Source organism: Eleutherodactylus coqui, chromosome 8, assembly GCF_035609145.1.
Source record: "Eleutherodactylus coqui strain aEleCoq1 chromosome 8, aEleCoq1.hap1, whole genome shotgun sequence".
NCBI classification, from domain to species: Eukaryota; Metazoa; Chordata; class Amphibia; order Anura; family Eleutherodactylidae; genus Eleutherodactylus; species Eleutherodactylus coqui.
This window is the reverse complement of record NC_089844.1, coordinates 31,282,098-31,303,827: the sequence shown is the minus strand read 5'-3', so window position 1 is coordinate 31,303,827 and position 21,730 is coordinate 31,282,098. Positions and strand designations below refer to the sequence as shown.

At 43.1% G+C, this 21,730-nt stretch overlaps 1 protein-coding gene across 1 annotated transcript in view; it reads right to left on the bottom strand.

The window, feature by feature from the left end:
• Nucleotides 1–9,662: 9,662 nt before the first annotated feature.
• Nucleotides 9,663–21,730, bottom strand: part of TRPM8 (transient receptor potential cation channel subfamily M member 8) — an 85,157-nt gene continuing 73,089 nt past the window's right edge. The window contains exons 19-25 of the mRNA XM_066577356.1: nt 21,251–21,392; nt 19,816–19,987; nt 19,539–19,716; nt 17,742–17,932; nt 14,478–14,574; nt 9,807–9,840; nt 9,663–9,713 (exon numbers count right to left, since the gene is read on the bottom strand). Coding sequence (XP_066433453.1) covers nt 9,663–9,713; nt 9,807–9,840; nt 14,478–14,574; nt 17,742–17,932; nt 19,539–19,716; nt 19,816–19,987; nt 21,251–21,392 — 865 coding nt within the window. The remainder of the gene's footprint in view (nt 9,714–9,806; nt 9,841–14,477; nt 14,575–17,741; nt 17,933–19,538; nt 19,717–19,815; nt 19,988–21,250; nt 21,393–21,730) is intronic.

Sequence of the window (21,730 nt, the reverse complement as noted above, 5' to 3'; positions counted from 1 at the left end):
CAGGAAAATAATACAAAGAAGGATATCCAGAGGGAAATGTAACAATATTTAATATTTTAATACAGGGTGAGTCTCCCGTAGGAAACGCAAACACTCCTCAATAACTTTTTGAATTCTGTATGAATCCCTATAAAAATTGATCTGGAAGAAGATTATGGAGCAGATTTGTGGAAACTGTCTAAAAGAAAGTCTTTGTTAGGCATGGCAACCAATCACAGAGCAGCTTTACATTTTCAAGAGCACTATAGACATATTCATCATTGCACTCTGGGAGTGCAGAACACATGAGGCATATCCATTTTTACTCTTGAGCATGCTCAGAGTGCAGAGCACATGCTCTGGCTCTTCATCAATGCCAGGAGCATCTCTTGAGTACGTTCTCTAGCTGTTCATTGTTACTGGCGCATATCCCATGGAGCATACTCAGATTGTGCTGGCCTTACTGCATCCAAAAGCAGGGTTGAAAGCAGAGCATCATGATGGTGGTGCCTTGGTACAAGTCTCTTATGTAGCTTATCCTAGATGGACAGTTGTGCAGCATAAAAGTGGATGCAGAAACTGTAAGGATGTACCAGTCAAATAACAATAAAGCCATTTCTTTAGCATGATTATAGTATTTATGGTGGGATCTGGCTGGTCAGTACTGAGCAGGCTCGAATGGAGTAGGTTAAAGGAGATCCTCCAGCTACAAGCTGTTCATGATTGCATCAGCTGGATCATGAGCACTGAGTACTCCAGCAGATCACATGATTTATTCTATGATGTCACGAATTACTCCGGGAGTAATCTAATAATGTGAAAATTATGTTCTAGCTGTTCACCATTAGCAGGAGCATCTCTGGAGCACATGCTCTGGCTGTTCATAATTACTGGAACGCACTCCATAGAGCATACGTAGAGTGTGCTAGCTGTGCTACATCCCAAAGCAGAGTTGGAAACAGAGCATCAAAAAGGTGGCGCCCAGTGCAAAGGCTCTGACGCAGTTTATTCTGGACAGACAGTTGTGTAACATAGAAATGAATGCAGAAACTGCAAGGATGTACCAGTCAAGTATAAAGCCAGTTCTTAGTGTGAAGATTATTTAGAAATATATATGTTAACTCCTTAAATGATTTGATTGATGTGTGATCTGACTGCTGCTCAGTCTGTTCATCATTGCATCAGCTGGAGCATGAGCATTCTGCACTCCAGCAAGTCACATGATTCACTGTATGATGTCACTCTGGGAGTAATCCAAGACTGTAATGATTAATACACCTTATGAGAAATTAAAGCCAATCTGTTGATTGGTTGCTATGGGCAATAAGACAGTTTTTGTTTTAGACAGTTTCATAACTCCCACCCCCATGTCTATCGAATCATCACACCACTCAACGAAGTGGACTGCAACCATGACATCGAGATGCAACCGCCAAACAGGTATTTGACACAGTGTGCCACAAGCATGTACAGTGTGTGTTAGGCAGCCTGCAGACGGACGGGTCGGATCTGGCGGCGAGGATTCTCGCCGCGGGACCCGACCCGAGCGCCTGCAGGGACCAGCGCGTACTCACCAGCGCCCACCGGCTCCGGCTGTTTGATGTGCCGGCTTGCTGCGCAGCCGGCGGCGTGTGAGTGACATTTCTGTGCGGGGATAGAGCGTGCCGCGATTTCTTTGCCGCGCGATATTTCACGCGGCCAAATCACGGCCCTCTGCATAGGATTGCGTTTGTTAACGCAATCCTATGCAGGCTTCCAGCGACGGAAATTCCGCGGGAAATCCTGCCGCAGAATTTCCGCTCGTGTGCAGGCGGCCTTAATTGTTCATGAATACTAGCAACAGGGTCAATTAAAAATGTCAAAGGGCACTTAAGAATAAGTATGGTGAAGGAAGGGCGCCGACAAAATCCTGTATTCATGAACGTGCATGTGAACAAATCCATTGAAATCAATGGGTTCTATTCTCTGTGTATTGCGGGTGCAAAATTTGCAAGCGCAAATAAGCTTGTGTGAATCCGGCTTCAAGGGCGCGATACAGCGGGAGGTCACTGCCATTACTGATCTCACATTAGCAGACATCTTCGCCAATAGGCCAACTCAGAATCAAAAGTGCTTGGATGCTGGAGGGGCCATTTTCAGCATATGCTTCAGGACAACCTTATGTTGCAACGTACAAGGTTAATGCAGATCATGTTTCATAGCGAATTAGACAAAAATGAAACAGTTACTGAGGAATGTTTGGGTTTCCTAGCGAGAGAATCGCTGTGTATAATGATCACAGTATTATTATCATTGGTTATGTTAAAGTGCCATTGATTCCAGGGTGCCATCCTTCTGAAAAAAGGTTTGGGGTACATAGCATGAGATGAAAAACAATTACAATAAACATGAATGACAGATTGGTAGAGAAAGCGAGAGGACGTTGCCTTCGGCTTGTAATGTTCAGTGAAATGCTGAAGGAGACAATAGGTGAGGGTAATAATGACTGTATCAATATCCCTACAGTGACACCAATGAATAAAACATGATACTTATCCCACAAATATACAGTACAGTGCAAAACCTAAAGAGTAACTGGGTGTTTAGACCCCCATTGATTGCCAAAATAAAGTAGGCTCACCCATGCACTGTGACTAGAGATGAGCGAGCGTGCTCGGTAAGGACAGATACTCAAGCAAGTATCGTCCTTACCGAGTACCTGCCTGCTCGCCCGCAAAGATTCGGGTGCCGGCGGGGGGCGGGGAGCAGCGGGGGTGAGAGGGGGGGCACAGGGGGGGAGATCTCTCTCTCCCCCTACTCCCTCCTGCTCACTCCCGCAACACAGCGCTCACCCCCACCGGCACGTGAATCTTTGAAGGCGAGCAGACAGGTACTCGGTAAGGACGATATTCGCTTGAGTATCTGTCCTTACTGAGTACGCTCACTCATCTCTAATCGTGACCCTTTGGCTGTCATTGATGCTTGTTGGAGATGGATGCATAGATGTGTATAGAAGTCTATGTATCAGTCTTCAGCAGCTAGGAGGAGCAGATAGGCAATGATGACAGCTGAAGGGACAACACTTGGGTGAGTTTTGCAGCCCCTTCATTTGAGCGGTGAGTGGGGGTTTCAGCACCCGGACCCCACTGATCAAAGCTTTTGGTGCTTTGATGTGTTAAAAGTCCTTAATACTGCAATTACTCTTTAAAGGCTCTTTAGTACATATAATTTAAGGTTAAAACTGCCAATAAATACAAGTCATTCACTTGTAAAAAAAACAAAACATAAAACACTTTTTAAAATATCATTAAAATATGCAGCATGGCCTATTCTGGTCTGATGAGTAAGAGCAGACATGCAATGTTCACTTTCCCACACGTTGGACAGCATATAGACAGGGTGTCCTTGTGCTGTCTGATGTGAGTTGTGCCCAACGATCTTGGGTGCAACTCAAACTAGGCTGTCTGGCTGGAACCGAAGAATATCTCCTGCAAACCGTTATTGAATGCTCTAATGCATATTGAATGAAAATAATGAAGAAACTTTGCAAATAGTTTCAATAAAAAACCTCTTTCTGCTTTATGTCTCCAGCTACTATACAGACCTGTGTGTCTCCATTAGAGATGAGCCAGTATATTCGCTAAGGCACATTACTCGAGCGAGTAGTGCCTTAGCTGAGTATCTCCCCGCTCGTCTCAGTTCGCCGCTGCATGGGCTCCTGACAGCGGCCGGAGAAGGGAGGTGGGAGGGAGTTTAGCAGCGTGACTGCTAAATTCCCTCTTCTCTTCTCCTCTCTGGCTGTTTGCAAAGGGAGGGGGGGGTGCTTAGCTCCGCCCTTGTTCCGTCCACTGCCATTGCAAACAGCCAGAGGGAAGGAGAGAGGAGGTCAGCCCAGCAAGGGGGAGGGAAGGGGAGGCAATGGCATAGTGGCCTCGGCATATATGTGCCAGGTTTTTACGGCAACACATGTAAAAACACCTATGGACATATGAAAGAGGCCTTATACGCAGGTTTTAAGCCATTTTTAATTCTACATCAAAGTCCACAGGTAGATTCTTGTTTGTCATTTACCGTGACTTATTGTGCATCGTATGGTCTATTCTATCCCATATGAAAGGTAGGTTTAAAACCTACCTTGATAGGGATTTGAACCCAGGCCCTTCCACTACAAGGCAGCAGGGCTGACCACTGCGCTGCTTCAATCTCAAAAGTCATTTGAGGAGGCCAAATTTTTACTTTTATTGATTTTAATGGAAGTCAGAATCTGGAGTCCTGATTCTCAATTATTTTTCAAAATCGGTTTGGTCAGTCCCAACCCGATTATTTCAGTAATCGCTCAACACTAATTTGGAGTGTGGCTGTATGAATTGTAATACTTGGAGATAGGATCTTATGGATGTAGTTACTGAAACAGCAATACTGTGTTATTGAATGTTAATTGTATATAGATATCGGTGCCGGCAGAGTTCTATATTGTGGGATCTGTATATCTATGACATATAGATATACTCATATATGTCTTTGTGAGGATTTTGATACGTTGACCGCTATTTTTTTGTAAGTAAATAACATATTTATAGATTTTCCTAAATTAGTTGGAGAGGCAAACACATTTTTGACTGTTCTATGCAGTGCAATCGTTCATCCTGTCTAGTGGTGGTTAGTTGGGTTGTTGTAAGGCTTAGGAAGGGGCGATGATAACATTTTCTTGAGAACTAATATTATAATTTATCTAGATATATATGCCTTTGGATCTGGTTTACTAACTGTTTTCTAGTCACCTATACCACCATTTTATTACTGGGCATAGAAATATTAAGGCTATGTAATAAGAGAGGTATAGCATGGTATTAAGGAAAGGCAGCAAGAACATTCAAAGATGGTGTCAGATTGTCAGAATGCGCTGCTCGTGTTTTCTGGTGGAGCGGTCATCTGTGCAGAAAAGCGAAAGAAAATTCAGGAGGCGACTAATCAATCCACGATCCCTACATGTATAAGCACATTCATTTTGATTGCAGTTGCATCAGTGTGGGCTTCTTTTCATCATTGGGTTCCGGAGTAACTTTTTAACTACTTGGTATACTGTTACATCAGCTTAGAACATAATACATAAGAATATACGACTATCATATTGTATGCAGGTTGCTATGTAGCTCCCGACACATACTTCACAAGGGTAAGGCTGACGAGAAGTGTTCAAGGGACAATTTCCTAGATACAAACATGGGCTGTGTAACATTGGTTTAGACATATATATGTGTGTGTGTGTGTGTGTGTATAGTACTGTGCAAAAGCTCTAAGCAGGTGTGAAAAATGTTGCAAAGTAAGAATGCTTTCAAAAATAGAAGTGTTAATAGTTTATTTTGCCAATTAACAACCTGTATGTCTTTAGATATGAAACTGTCTTCCACAACCTCACCTTTGGCTATTCTTCACCCAGTTTTAAGCCTCCTACGCAGTTATTTTGTTTCAGTTAATGATTGTGTTTGATTATGACTAGAGATGAGTGAGTATACTCGCTAAGGCACATTACTCGAGCGAGTAGTGCCTTAGCCGAGTATCTCCCCGCTCGTCTCTAAAGATTCGGGGACCGGCACGGGTGACAGGTGAGTTGCGGCGGGGAGAGAGGGAGAGAGAGATCTCCCCTCCGTTCCTCCCCGCTCTCCCCCGCCGCCCCCGAATCTTTAGAGATGAGCGGGGAGATACTCAGCTAAGGCACTACTCGCTCGAGTAATGTGCCTTAGCAAGTATACTCGCTCATCTCTAATTATGATCACCTGTTTGGTATAATTGGTTAATCATACACATGACTAGAATTCTACAAAATCACTGACTGCGTGCAAATGTACCTAGAAGAATTGATGCTCTTTTGAAAGCAAAGGGGGTGGGCGGTTCACACCAAATATTGATTTGATTTATATTTCTCTTGTGTTCATTCACTTTGCATTTCATCAATTGATTTAAAAAAGCTATTTTTAGAAAGCATTCTTACTTTACAGCCTTTTTGCCAAACCTGCCTAAATCCTTTGAAGAGTACTACATATTACATATGAACAAATTCTAAAAGCCTTTCCATTGTAGCCTTACACATACATGATCGTTCTTTCACTGAACACAATAAAATAACTCCAAAACTGAAAAAAGTATGGTCAGAGCCGGCCTTACATTGAATAGTGCTTAAAGGGGTTGTCCCGCGCCGAAACGGGTTTTTTTTTTTTTTTTTAAACCCCCCCCCCGTTCGGCGCGAGACAACCCCGATGCAGGGGTTAAAAAAACCACCCGCACAGCGCTTACCTGAATCCCGGCGGTCCGGCGTCTTCATACTCACCTGCTGAAGATGGCCGCCGGGATCCTCTGTCTTCATGGACCGCAGGGCTTCTGTGCGGTCCATTGCCGATTCCAGCCTCCTGATTGGCTGGAATCGGCACGTGACGGGGCGGAGCTACACGGAGCTACACGGAGCCCCATAGAGAAGAGGAGAAGACCCGGACTGCGCAAGCGCGGCTAATTTGGCCATCGGAGGGCGAAAATTAGTCGGCACCATGGAGACGAGGACGCCAGCAACGGAGCAGGTAAGTATAAAACTTTTTATAACTTCTGTATGGCTCATAATTAATGCACAATGTACATTACAAAGTGCATTAATATGGCCATACAGAAGTGTATAGACCCACTTGCTGCCTCGGGACATCTCCTTTAAACGTAGCATACAGTATGGTGTGAAAATAGCAGTAGGCGCAGCTGATACGTTCTTTATGACTGCATAGGATGCCCACCTGTAACCCCCAAGGCCATGGCATAATTTACTACAGCCTTAGGCCTCCTTCACACGAGCCATGCATTTTCACGCAGGTCGCATCCCATCAATGCTGCACTGCTGCGACCTAATTCTAAAAGGAATTAGCGTTTTCTTGTCTATTCACACGGCCGCATCGCTTGAAAAGGACGCTGTGGCCGCAGTCGGCAGAATGGCTCTATTTAGCTTAAAGAGCTAAATAGAGCCAGCTGTCTTCTTCAACAAGTGCCAGACCCAGGTAATCTCCCTCAGCTCCCATAGATCTCTATTGGAGCTCCCTGCGATTTTCATCAAAAGATAGGTCATGACATATCTTTTGACGCTGCGAGGAAAAATCGCCACTGAAAGTCGCCGGTGATTTGGTTATTTTCTGATGTGATTTTTCTCTCATGGCTAAACATCGTCCATTTAAATGAATGCATTGGAATCCAATGCATTACATGGTTGCGATTTTCTGGCAACGTTTTCTCATAGGTAATGGAGCAGACGATTCCACACACATTGAAAGAATAGAACATTCGCATATCCGCTCAGATGAGCAGATAGTAATTGCTATTTTTATGAGTGGATTTTAAATTGCAGCATGTTCTATTTTTCTGTGGAATCCGCACGGACGGCTTCTATTGAAGTCAATGGAAACCGCCCGACCCGCAGCCCATCAACAATTGACATTGCCTAGCCATGTCATGGGAAATACAAATAGCTAAGAAAATATCTCTACTGTGCATGACCATTCGAAATGACAGGTATGCGGATTCGCTGGCCATGGTCAAAACCAGATTACACAGTGGCCTCCTGCATGCGGAATCCGACCCGTCCGTTTGAGGCCTGTTTTAGCACAGTATAGGTGCGCAAAGAAAGTGCGCCTACACTGCACTAAAAATCGTGTGAATGGGCAATATTTCATGCACATAAGATCCAGGCTTCATGCACATGAAAATTGGCCATTTACTGCAGCAGTGTTTAAAAAAGCAGGAGAGAAGAAGTCCCATAGGCCTTTGGGATTTCCCCCATAGCAGGGAGAAAGAGGGATTTCCCTGCTATGGGTTAATCCCCCATAGCCCCGCTCTCTCTCTCCCTGTTTTGGGGATCCCCAAAGGATATCCCCATAGTGCAGAGAGAGAGGGGGCAGGGCTACAGGAGATCTCCGAGGAATATCCCCATAGCAGAGAGGGAGGGATGGGGCTAGAGAGAGGGGGCGGGACTAGACGTATCCTCCTTGGGATTCTCCCCATTGCAACGTGAGAGGGGTGGGAGAGGGAACATTTAAAACTTGCAGCCCAGAAGCACGTTTAAAATGTCCCACTGTAAACTCCTGTTAGTCCCCGCTAGAATTAAGGGAACCCCCAGGGAGATGAGCGGAACCTTCAGGGCATCCCTCATCCCTGCGGTGACTAACCGGAGTTTACAGCGAGACATTTAAAATGTGCTTCTGGGCTGAAGTTTAAAATGTCCCACTGTAATCCTCCTACTGACTTCTAATCTTCTTTTCCTGTGCAGGAGTTTCCATAAACTCCTGCTCCTCCCATAGGAGTCAATGGAAACTCCCCGCGGAGCTCACACCAAAGATAGGTCAGGTCCTATCTTTATTCGCCGCACAGACCTTAGATGCAGGCATTGTAGCCACGTATGTCCTGTCTTTGGTAGGTGTGAGAATTTCGCGTATCAAAAAATCCTTTATGTGAACGCTTCTATAGAAAACCATTGGTTCCTAAAGAAGCGCTTTCTGTACACGCCTCTAATGCGCACCCACAGCGCTGCTATAATTGAGCCCTTAAAGTGGAATCTGCACAAATTTTGTATCATGTGAATGGAACTCTGCACTGTAGTCTATGTAGCGCAGATTTGAATGCCACGTCATGAAAAAAGGAAATTACATGTAACGACTTGAAGTAGATTCTACGCAGAATCCACACCAGGTTTTCTGCACGTGATTTAGCCCCATTGGATAAGGACAGATACACAGCTGCAGTAATGCAACTCCATGGCAAAAATCTGTCTATTTTAAGGGTAAGTAAACTGTTTAAAAACGTCTGACACGTCATTGTGATATGTCAGAGGCTTTAATCAGTGGGGGTCCAGATGGTGAGATCCACACAAGAACTAAAATCAATGGGCAGGAGCCTTCATCTGAATCCTGTGTCCATTCAGCTGTTTCGGTTACTGCTTGGAGTGGTATATGGGCTCCATAGAAAGTCTCTGGAGTCTGTACACTGTTTGAGATGACAGCTGAATGGGCACAGAGCTCATCTATTTTGGTGATTATGGGGTTCTTAGCACCCAGAACTAGAGATGAGCGAGCGTACTCGCTAAGGCAAACTACTCAAGCGAGTAGTGCCTTATTCAAGTACCTCCCCGCTCGTCTCTAAAGATTCGGCTGCCGACGCAGAAGAGCGTGGGGTTGCGGGAGTGAGCAGGCGGAAGCGGGGGGGAGAGAGTGAGAGGGAGATCTCCCCCCGTACCTCCCCGCTCTCCCCCGCCAGTCCCCGACCCCGGCCGGCAGCCGAATCTTTAGAGACGAGCAGGCAGGTACTCGAATAAGGCACTACTCGATCGAGTAGTTTGCCTTAGCGAGTATGCTCGCTCATCTCTACCCAGAACCCCACCGATTAAAACTTCTGGCATATCACTGACATAGCAGAAGTTTTTAAAAAGTTTAGTTAGACACTTCAATTGCATTGTAACCTGGATCTGATAATTCCAACATGGAGTTCTACCAGGTGAACATACCTTATAGCTAGCCCCGATTGTGGTCATAGTGTCCCTTCCTTAAAAATTAACATATATGGCCAGCTGAGATATTCGAGTAGTCACTTGGAAGCTTCAAAGAACTGTTATAAAGCAATCATCATCATTCATAATTCATAATATTGACTGACTTACCATATTTTCCTTCCAGGTAAAAATATCACTTTATCTTGCTTCTAATTTCTTTCAATAATGCTCTCAAGTCACTTATCTACAGAGATACAATAGCAGACTGAGTTAGGAGAGGACACATTGCTCATAATGACACTGTTGTATGCTAGCGTGAGACATACATTAGATTTACCTTTATTTCCATGTGTTTAAATTTCTGCTCCATCCTGCCAGCAAATAATGGGAAAAAAAGACGGAATGTATTTCTATATACCATCAGCTCTGTGATTATCTAAAAAGTGAACTTGTCATATTAACAAGCCATTTTGCCATTTTACGAGCAAACAAAAAATATTCATTGCAATGCAAACTGAATTCGACACATCGCTGCACACAGTAGTGGCAGCCATTTACTGCAATTAAAGAAAGACTCTAGTACAAACTGGAGTTTCTCATTGTAATTATTCATTAATGAGTCTTCCAAACTCCCTAAAGTATATTTTTGCCAAACAACTCGAATATGTTCAGGTGGTTGCTTAGTAACAAAAAACATTGGCCAGAAGTGACATTACCCAATCTCCATGTTCCCGTGGAGATATAGTGTTGGTCATATTGAACAGAAGTGCGGATAGCTTGTACTTTTGTGTTTCCAGCAGATTTTATTTTTAACTCCTTAAGGATGCCGTCCTTTCCCCCCATTTTTTGGTTTCTTCTCCCCACTTTCACAAATTCATAATTCTTGTATTTTGCTATCAATGTAGCTCTCTGGAGGCTTGTTTTTTGTGGGACAAGTTGTATTTTTCGATAATTTATTATTTTTGCTGTCTTACTTTTAAAAAAATAAAATATTTTTTCAAATAAAAGTATATTTTCAGTTGCCATATTCTAACCGCCATTTCTCCTAACACAGGAAGAGAAATATGATGTTATAGGCATCACGGAAACTTGGTGGAATGATACACATGATTGGAATACAAGGCTTGAAGGATACAACTTATTTATAAGAAACAGACCAAAAAAAAGGGAGGAGGCAGTATTGTGTTGTATGTTAGGGAAAACATTCATCTCCACCGAGATTCAAGCTTCAGGGCATGGGAGTTCTGTAGAAACTGTTTGGGTAAGAATACAAGGAGAGAACAACAGAAAGGACACCATTGTAGGCATTGACTATAGGCCACCTGGACAAGCAGAAGCTATGGATGAACTCTTTCTACATCAGATGGCCAAGCTCTCAAAAAAGCACAACATAGTGATTATGGGAGATTTTACCTATCCAGACATTTGTTGGGAATCTCAGGTAAAAGTAATGGATCCAGCAAAATCTTATCCACTCTTGCTGACAACTTTATCTTCCAAAAGGTAGAAGAGAAAACAAGGGGATCTGCTATATTGGACCTAATTCTTACCAACAGGGAGGAAATGGATGAGGAAGAAGGGTGGCTAGGACCTTAGAAGGCAGTGATCATGCTGTCCTTGAATTTTGGATAAAAGGGGGAGGAAAACCTGAGAAAACTCAGACCTCAAGGTTGGATTTCAGAAAGGCAGATTTCAATGAACTCAGAAAGAGGATAGAAAGAGTCCAATGGCTGGATGTTCTTAAAGACAGAAATGTCCAAGAAGGTTGGGAAATATTGCGAAATGAGATTCTCAAAGCACAATCATTAACAATCCCTAAAAGAAGGAAGAATGGGAAGCATTTAAAGAGACCAGGATGGATGAACACAGAACTTGCACACATGCTAAAAACAAAGACAAATATGTCTATCAAATGGAAAGAAGGGAAATATCTAAAGAAGAATATAATGTAGTCTGCAGAAACTGTAGGGCAAGTGTCAGAAAAACTAAAGCTAATAATGAACTGAGGCTTGCAACAGGGGCCAAAAGCAATAAAAAAGGATTTTGGGGGTATGTTAAAAGCAAAAAAAAAGTCAAAGATGCTATTGGATGCTTACAAAATGAAAAAGGTGAATTTGGCTAAGAATGATGTTGAGAAGGCTGGACTTTTAAATTCCTATTTTGCATCGGTTTTCTCTCAGAAAGTAGATGGAACATCAACTAATCTTCCCTGTGCTATTGGGGGGATAAAAGAATGCAGGCTATCTGTAAGCAGAGAGATGGTGAGGGAACACTTAGCTAAGTTAAATGAATTCAAGTCTCAAGGTCCAGATGAATTACATCCTAGGATACTAAAGGAAGCAGTGGAGGTAATTGCTGAACCATTAGCCATAATCTTTGAAAATTCCTGGAGAACAGGAGAAGTCCCAGAAGTTTGGAAAAGGGCAAATGTTGTCCCAATCTTCAAAAAAGGGAAGAAGGTGGATCCAGGAAACTACAGGCCTGTGAGCCTGACTTCTATACTGGGAAAGATCTTTGAACAAATTAATAAACAGTATGTATGCAAGTACTTGGATGAAAATGGAATAATTAACCAGAGCCAGCATGGGTTTGTATCAAACAAGTCATGCCAGATGAATCTAATTTCCTTCTATGATAATATCACTAACTAGGTTGATCAGGAAAATGCGGTGGATATAGTTTTTCTTGACCTTAGTAAAGCATTTGACAAAGTATCTCATACCATACTTATTGAAAAAATGACCAAATATGGGAGACAAGGCAACTGTTAGGTGGATTCAGAACTGGCTGAGTGATCGTACTCAAAGAGTGGTCATAAATGGCTGCACATCCAAGTGGAAAAATGTATCAGATGGGGTACCACAAGGCTCTGTCCTAGGCCCAGTGTTGTTCAACATTATTATAAATGATCTGGAGAAGGGAATTGATGGGAAACTGACCAAATTTGCTGATTACACAAAGCTAGGAGGGATAGCTAACACTAGGGAAGAGAGTATTCAAAAAGATCTAGAAAAGTTTGCACAGCGGGCAGTGACTAACAGAATGGTATTTAACAAGGAGAAATGCAAAGTCCTACTTCTGGGCAAGAAAAATGAAAAAAAAAAAACACATACAGAACGGGAGGAATTGGGCTAAGCAGCAGCACATCTGAAAAAGACTTGGGTACACTAATAGATCACAGACGTAACATGAGTCAACAATGTGATGCAGCAGCCAAAAAGGCAAACACAATTCTGGGATGTATTAAGAGATGTATAGAGTCTAGATCACGTGAGGTCATTATCCCCCTCTACTCTTCCTTAGTCAGACCTCATCTGAAATACTGTGTCCAGTTCTGGGCACCCCACTTTAAAAAAGACATAGACAAACTGGAGCAAGTTCAGAGAAGAGCTACCAATATGGTAAGCGGTCTGCAAATCATGTCCTATGAGGAACGGTTAAAGGATCTGGGAATGTTTAACTTGCAAAAAAGAAGGCTGAGAGGAGACTTAATAGCGGTCTACAAATATCTGAAGGGTTGTCACACTGCAGAGGGATCAGCCCTATTCTCATTTGCATAAGGAAAGACTAGAAGCAATGAGATGAAACTGAAAGGGAGGAGACACAGATTAGATAATAGAAAAAACTTTCTGACGGTGAAGGTGATCAATGAGTGGAACAGGTTACCACGGGAGGTGGTGAGTTCTCCTTCAATAGAAGTGTTCAAACAAAGGCTGGACAAATATCTGTCTGGGATGATTTACTAAATCCTGCACTGAGCAGGGGGTTGGACCAGATGACCCTGGAGGTCCCTTTCAACTGTACCATTCTATGATAACTTTTTTATCTTTCATTCAATGGGGTTGTGTGAGGGCTCATTTAAGGGAGACGACCTGGAGTTTCTATTGTTGCTATTTTGGAGTAAATACGACTATTTGATCACTTTTTATAAAAAAAAAGTTTTGGAGACAGGGTAACCAAAAAAGCGTAATTCTGGCATTTTGTGTTTTTTTTTTGCAATGCACTGTTTGCAATGAGAAGGGGCGGGATGGGACGGAACTTAACTCCAGCCCCGTCCCGCTCCTCCCATTGCAAGCAGTGGCGAGGGGCAGAGAGGGGGCGGGAGCTCAGTGCACTAGCTCCCGGCTTGTTCCCACTCCTACCCTTGCAGAGAGTGACAGCGTATATATCGGTTGGGCGTGAAAACCCGACTAATATACGACTGCCTGAATAAGCTCTCAATGTTGGAAAAGGAGGTGTTAAACTTTTAATATCTTTGATTTTTTTAATAATAATAATAGAAAAAATGTTTTCCCTTTTAATTTTTTTTTTGTCCCAATATGAGACTTGTGATTGTTTGCCAGCAGTCTATCAAGACAGGCCACAGGCAGAAATACATGGCAGCCTTGGGTGCCTTTAGAAAGCCATGAGCTGCCATGAGAATCAAATACCCCTGGATCTCATTGCAGGGGGGCGGTTTAGGACTCTCAAACTCTGATAAATGTTGCTTGGTTGCTATGGGCAACAAAGACAAATTTCCTTTTAGACATCTTCCTTAAGAGTGTGGTCCTGGCCTACTTTCCTGCACATTAGGTGGTCTGTGGATTTCAATGAAATCTGTGGAATCCACTAATAATGGTTTAATGTCTACGGCTAAAAGTGCTATAGTTAATTAGATATTTATAATGATCACTTCAAACTGCTTATTTCCTTCTATTGTTAACCCTTTCCAATCCACTGTCTGACATCTTCCTACATTCTGATTGAAGCCTGTGCAGCTTCAATGTCAGAAGATGTCCAGCAGGGTATTCGTACTATATATTGCTGGCTGCTTTGTTGTCTGGGCTTCTCTGACATGTCACATACTGCAGTACTCGCTGTAGCCAGCAGATGGCGCCATTGTATAATGACAGAAAGAGAAAGCGCCCTAGGTAACCCTGAATCCAAAATTGGATTACAAACGGTTAATATTGTCTCTGTTCAACCCCACATGGAAACCCAAACAGACGTTCATATAGCAAGCACTTACTCCATGTTGTTTTGAGTTTGGCTGATGAGTCTCACCAAATAATTCTCCTTCATCACAGCCTCCCAAGCCAATGTCTCAATATCATCCTTCTTATGACCTAGAGATAGAACCAGTGCAATCAAAGGGTATTCCGGGCACAGACTAACATTTAATATCTAATGTACATCATCACAATAAGTCATGTTGTAATAGCTACACTGTAGCTACTACTTTCTTCATTTTCTGTCACGTGACCCTCTGCCCAAAAAACATCTCCACTTTCCCTGAAGTCTTGTCCACATTTGCTACTTCCTCCCCTGCCCGTAGCCTTCAACTTCCTTCGAGCAGTGCATGATGGAAGGACAGGAGTGGAAGCATTGCATTGTATTGCTCATGTGCATGAAGGTCCTGTCTTCTCTGACACTCTGAGTGGCACTTTTGACTAACTGGGATACAAAGGCTACGCGTTTCACCATCAAAAAGGAAGCAATCAGTTTGAAAGTGAAACGCATAGGATTTTTCCCAGTTAGTCAAAATAAAGAAATCTACACTTGCCTTCCTGGTTGCTGACTTGGTGCCTTATCTAGTTCCAGCATATCCAATCAACTGATCTGTCAAATCTCATTAACTTACAGTGTTGTCCTTCAGGACTATGTCAAGGTTTCCAATGTTTTAACAGCAAGAACAGTGCTGCATGCTGAGCTATTCTTGCTGTTGAAAGTAACAAAAATCTTGGCGCCACCGCGCCAAGATATCAAAAGAGTCTTAATGTCGTCTCACATGAGAGGATTGTCAAGCGTTTAAGCGGTTATTGCTTCTGTGCTTTCATACAGAAGCAATAATAGTTTGGTGAATAGAGGCGGAGTGTGCCGGAGATCACTTACAGCCGCTGTCTAGATTTACGGTAAACAGGCATACGTTTGTAGATGAATGACTGCCTGTTTACACAGGCCGATCGTTATTTGATCTTTATGCCTGAATTGTAAATGTATTCACTGTTCAGTCGCTTGCAGAGTTTACACTGAATGATTACACTGGAGAACACAATTTTTGGTAGCTGACATGTTAGAACTTTTTGGGGGTATTTTGGGGTCATCTATTCTGAAAATGACATTAGTTTTTCTCCATCAGGTCTGCTTATCAAGATATGACATATGTCCATATAAATGTATACATGTACACATATTTTCTTCATTGAGACATGTTGATGAAACTACATTTTTGTGATTTCCTGGACATTCGCGTTGGACAGGGGCGTAACTATAGAGGATGCAGGGGATGTGGTTGCACCCGGGCCCAGGAGCCTTAGGGGGCCCATAAGGCCTCTCTTCTCCATATAGGGAACCCACTACTATAAGTAAAGCATTATAGTTGGGGGCCCTGTTACAAGTTTTTCATTGGGCCCGGGAGCTTCAAGTTAAGCCTCTGGCGTTGGATGTTTCACTGGTAGTCTGCCATCCTATGTGTATCCCATCGTCTGCATTACTGTTCTTCCATGGTCCTTATTTCCTGATGAAATCATTCACCCTGTTTAACATTTACATCACCAAGGCAATCTGGAAATCGATCCACAATGACTGCAGGTCCTGCAATCTGATGCTCATGTTACACCCAAGTGTTCAGAAACCGAAGTGACCGTATTCTCCACAAGTTTACCATAATTTATGGCCTTATAGTTCCCAATGAAATGCTTTACGACCATACAAAACAATGACCATGCATGAGCCTCAAGGTTGTCCTCTGGATCTTGGAAACACCGGTCTTCTATGAGTTTCCGGATTTGTGGTCCGTTGAATTTACCTGCTTTTAGCTTCTCCAAGTAGGAAATTTTCTATATTTGTAGCCAAAACACATTCCATTTCTCTTCAATGTCTTTACAAACTATTTCACCAACCCAAGTTCGATGTGTAGTGGTGGTGATATGTGCCATATGTACTAATTGTGAGCAAAAGCTGGTAGGAAAGTAAAGCAAATATAACAATAGATAATGTCATCAGGAATAGCTCAAACACTAGAGCTCCGAGAACAAAATGGATGTTTGTTCAGAATCAGCGGGACAAAAATACCCAGAATAAGGTCTAAAATTCCAGGCACCATGAAAACAATTATTTTTTGTTCCCCAGTGTTATTGTACAATCCGGCGATAAACTGAAAAATAATTCTTCCATGACTACATTTATACATACAAAACCACTGAGCAGGTCTAAAGGCCCATTTAGACACAACGATCATCACTCAAAATTCGCTCAAAAGCCATCTTTTGAGCGATAATCGTTGTGTGTAACTGCACTGACATCGTACAGTTTTCGTTCTCCCATCGCTCTCCGTTGTCTTTCAGCGTGCTGAAAGACAACAATCAGCCTGATCAGGGATTCACAGCGGGATACAGATGATACTATTGTTTCAGCTGTATCCAGCTCCCTGATAACAGGCTGGGTATGAAGAACAGAGCGTTCCAGCTCTGTTCTCCATACCCCGCACAGAGACGGGGTATGTATAACAGCCGGGCGCTCCATGCAGAAAACATCTGGATGCAGAAGACAAGCAGGGATACCCGCTTGTCTTCTGCATCCTCCGCTGGGAGCGCTCGGCTGTATAACAGCCGGCGCTCGGAGCGAGAAAACAGGGACACCCCGCTTGTCTTCTGCATTCTCCCAACCGAGCGCTCGGCTGTAAAACAGCCGGCAATCGGAGCGGGGAAACAGCTGTATGCAGAAGACAAGCGGGGACACCCCGCTTGTCTTCTGCATCCTCCGCTGGCAGCGCAAGGTGATTGTTCATCTTGAGTGATCATCTTGCGCTGTAAATGACACAACGATGATCGCTCAAAAGTCGCTTGAGCGACATCTTTTAAGCAATTATTGTTGTGTCTAAATGGGCCTTTAGTAACCCACTTTTCAGCTTAGGAACACTCCAAACTCCTGGAACAGTGGTATATCAAAGTAGGTGGGGCTTGATAAAGGGACTCTCTTTGGTGTTCAGTGTATCCGGTGTAATGCACTGCTACCTCAGCCCTTGCATTAGGCATAACACATTGTATACGTTTTGGTTGGAGTGCTCCTTGCCTATACCTGGTGGCAATAACTGCTAATAGTATTAAGTCATAGTGAAGAAAACAATCACCTCCCTATAAGACAGATGTATACGAATCAGCATTGCAGGTATTAACACTGGAGGGGGAGGCAACATAATACTATGGCTGCTATACCTAGATGGCTACTAACAAATGCTTATGTCCACTTTTGAAAATATTCTACAAGGCTATAAAACGTTATACTGACTTACAGCAAGGTATATGTTCTACTTCCTGTTTTTTGCAACAGCAACTAAACATCTTCCTTAGAACCATGAAGATATAAGCAAAGATGACAAAGGGAAATGGAATTGTCAATCTATTACAATATTCCTGAATCAGGAAATACCGCTGGAACTTCCAGACTTGGTCATTGTTTTCTTGAACTGATCCCACTGTGTACCTGACATGACAAAAAAGGGGTTACTAGTAGGCACATAAATAACTACATTTAGAGATCATTTCTACCCACAATTACAAGCTTGGGCAATATAACCAGAAGTTACAGGAGTAGCCAAAGTTGGGTTATTATATTTAGGCATGGTTTATTTCTTGTGGTTGCTACTTTTAATAAAGTGACAACAGAAAGTGCTAAAATAATGGTTGTGAGTAGTGTTGAGTAAACCAAACCAGTAGAACCTTGTTTTGGGTCGAACATTGCTAAAGGTTTGGATAGGCATGAACACGAATGAAGCTTTTAACAAAGTTCTACCAGAAACAGGGTTCTATTGGTTCAGTTCATATCACTGTCTAAGGGTGGATTCAGACGACCGTATATCGGCTGGGTTTTCATGCCGAGACGATATACGGTGTCCTCATCTGCAGGGGGGGGGGGGGATGGAAGAGCCAGGAGCAGGAACTGAGCTCCCGCCTCCTCTCTGCCTCCTCTCCACCCCCTCTCCGCCCCTCTGCACTATTTGCAATGAAAGGAGACGGGGAAGGTCTAAGTTCTGAGTTCAGAGGGGCAGAGAGGAGGCAGAGAGGGGGCAGGAGCTCAGAGCACTGCTCCTGGCTCTTCCAAGCTCCCCCCTGCAGAGAGCGACGCCGTATATCAGCTGGGTGTGAAAACCCAGCCGATATACGTTCGTCTGAATCCAGCCTAAAGCCTCATGTCCACGGGCAGGTCGGATTCTACATGTGGGAGCCCGTAGCAGAATCTGACGCTGCCCGCAACCAAGGACAGTGCGTACCTGTCCGGGTCTTTTTTTCTTTACTGCGGATGTGTGCGGAAGTGCCAGCACATATGTGCAGTAGAGGGTTTTGTTTTTTTTTCAAACTGCTGCTTTCCGCGGATCGGACAGCTTCCATTTACATCAATTGACGCTGTACGTGCGGGAACTGCACTGAAACGGAGCATGCTGCGATTTGGTTTCTGCATCCAAAGATCCGCAAATCAAATTTGCATCAATTCAGGTGCGGACGCCCATGTTTCCCTATAGGAGACTTGAACTTTGGATCGTTGCAATTCAAATCCTCCCGGCTAAGAGCCATAAAAACCTAACAATAACATCTCAGAGTGTTACACAGAATTTTACGGCTTTTCGACAGTGTTATATACCAGTTTTAGGGGTTTTGGTGAACTTCCAGTTCAGTTCAAGTGACTTGCACGGAACCTTTTTTTAAAAAGTTCAACAAACTGGCTAAACTGAACTTTTCAAAAGTTTCAAAAGTTTGCTCATCACTAGTTGTGGGCTTTCAAGTAGCTTCTTGTTGATAGAACATGCTAATAAAATGCCAATTTGTCCTCAGTTTCTGAGAAGCTAATTGAAAGGTCACAAACATGGCTGTACTTCCTGGCAATAATTTGGTTAATTAAACAAACATAATAACCTTGTACCTTTCTTTATACAGTTGCCATAGATAAAACATATCTGGAACGCTCATTTGGAAGCTAATTTTATCACTGTGGAACTATTCACTTTAAGGGTAATGAAGTCAAATAAGGTCCATCATTAGAAAATCGGCAAAGGCTTGCATTAAACATATTAGTCCATTGTTTCTTTACTCACCCAAACATGGCAATGAGCAGATTAACAAGTAGGATGTTGGTAGACAGCATGTAGATACAAACTAGAGGGATTGTAATCCACTCTGGGAATCTAGGCTGGTTGTCATTGTCCAACTCTACACACAGTGGTTTAGATTCATTCCCATTTATAGTGCAGTGATCAAAATCAATAGTGGTGCCTAGAAAAACACAGGATTTTTTTGAGTTATCATAGTCACTCATTTTTAAGTACCGGATGCATACAAATGCAGGTAAACTGAGATGTCTACAATAATTACCATCCACATCCGCAATGTACTGTCCAAACACAGCCAGGTACGGCTCATAGATAACAGAACGTAAAATCCATTCCCAACGATGTTCATTCCATCTTAGGATTCCCTGACGAGCAACTCCAAATGCAATCACCCAAACGGCAAAAAGGAAGAGGAAAAAGAAGACGTCGATGAGCTTGAAGAATGAGAAGAGGGAAGAAAATGTAAAGTACTGCAGTTAAGAAAAAAACATTTGGTTCATTAACCCTTTCCAATCCAATTTGTATCCTGGTTTTCCTAGGGGGATTACTCTTTTTCTGCTGTTATAGAACAGCGCTATATGCTGGCTAAAGCCAATACTGCATGAGGTGACACGTTGGATAGGCTCCGACAGCAGAGAGGCTGGCAATATACAGTAAGAGAACCCCGACAGATGTCTTCCAACATCAGAGCTGTACAGCCTTAAATCATAATGTCTTCAGACATCAGACAGTGGATTAGGAAGGGTTAAAGGAGATGTCCCGCGCCGAAACGGGTTTTTTTTTTTTTTAAACCCCCCCCCCCCCGTTCGGCGCGAGACAACCCCGATGCAGGGGTTAAAAAACCCACCCGCACAGCGCTTACCTGAATCCCGGCGGTCCGGCGTCTTCATACTCACCTGCTGAAGATGGCCGCCGGGATCCTCTGTCTTCATGGACCGCAGGGCTTCTGTGCGGTCCATTGCCGATTCCAGCCTCCTGATTGGCTGGAATCGGCACGTGACGGGGCGGAGCTACACGGAGCTACACGGAGCCCCATAGAGAAGAGGAGAAGACCCGGACTGCGCAAGCGTGGCTAATTTGGCCATCGGAGGGCGAAAATTAGTCGGCACCATGGAGACGAGGACGCCAGCAACGGAGCAGGTAAGTATAAAACTTTTTATAACTTCTGTATGGCTCATAATTAATGCACAATGTACATTACAAAGTGCATTATTATGGCCATGCAGAAGTGTATAGACCCACTTGCTGCCGCGGGACAACCCCTTTAAGGAAATCCATATATAGTATTTGGAATCACTTGATGGTGAAATCCCGTAGACAATTGCCTCTTTTGCCCTGCCTATAATCTAGACCCGCTACCTACCACTTTTTTGAACCACAAATGTGCTTACAGCAGGTGTTAGTTACCTTTCTTTTACTTATATTGGCCAGTTGAACCATGTTTATTAACCAGTGGAGGAGAGACAATAAGGATAAACAGAACTTAAAATCTATCAAAAACTATCCTGAAGGATCATGGGAGTAAAAATACAGTAAATACAGTAAATGTAAAAAATGTAAAAATACAGTAATAAGAGACCGTCCAGGCAAAGGGAGGTGAGTATGGAAAAAGCAGGAAAAGGGGCAGCAGGGTAGCAGATGCAGAGCTGATTTTATTTACTGATAGGTACTTTTTAACATATACATATTTTCCTCACCATTCTCTGCAACATGATAATCTTTGGTCCAAGGTTCCGACTGACAGTGAAAATATGAATGAGGCGGACAGTAAAAATGATATAATCCAGGCAGAAAATGACCCTTCCGGTGTACAGTGAGCTAGGGTTATGGCTGTGCACTCTGTGGAGAGAAAATATAATATCAGACAGAAGACAGCTCTATATCCACAAGACAACCTGACTAAAATGATGTAAGTACATGTTATGGAGATCTGCGGTCACTGCAATATCAATTTGGGAGATGAAAACTACAGGTTCATTAGAGAAAATTGTTTCCTTAGTCTGAAATATGTCACTTGTCCATCTAGTTTACTCAGAAGGAAAAGAAAAGAATGATGGTTGCCCATGTTGATAGAGAGACCAAAAGTGAAAAAAAAAATCCCTAAAGCCGCTCACACACACAACGGAGTATTTTGCTACGCAAAAAAATCTGCATATCTAACATGCATATTTTGCCAT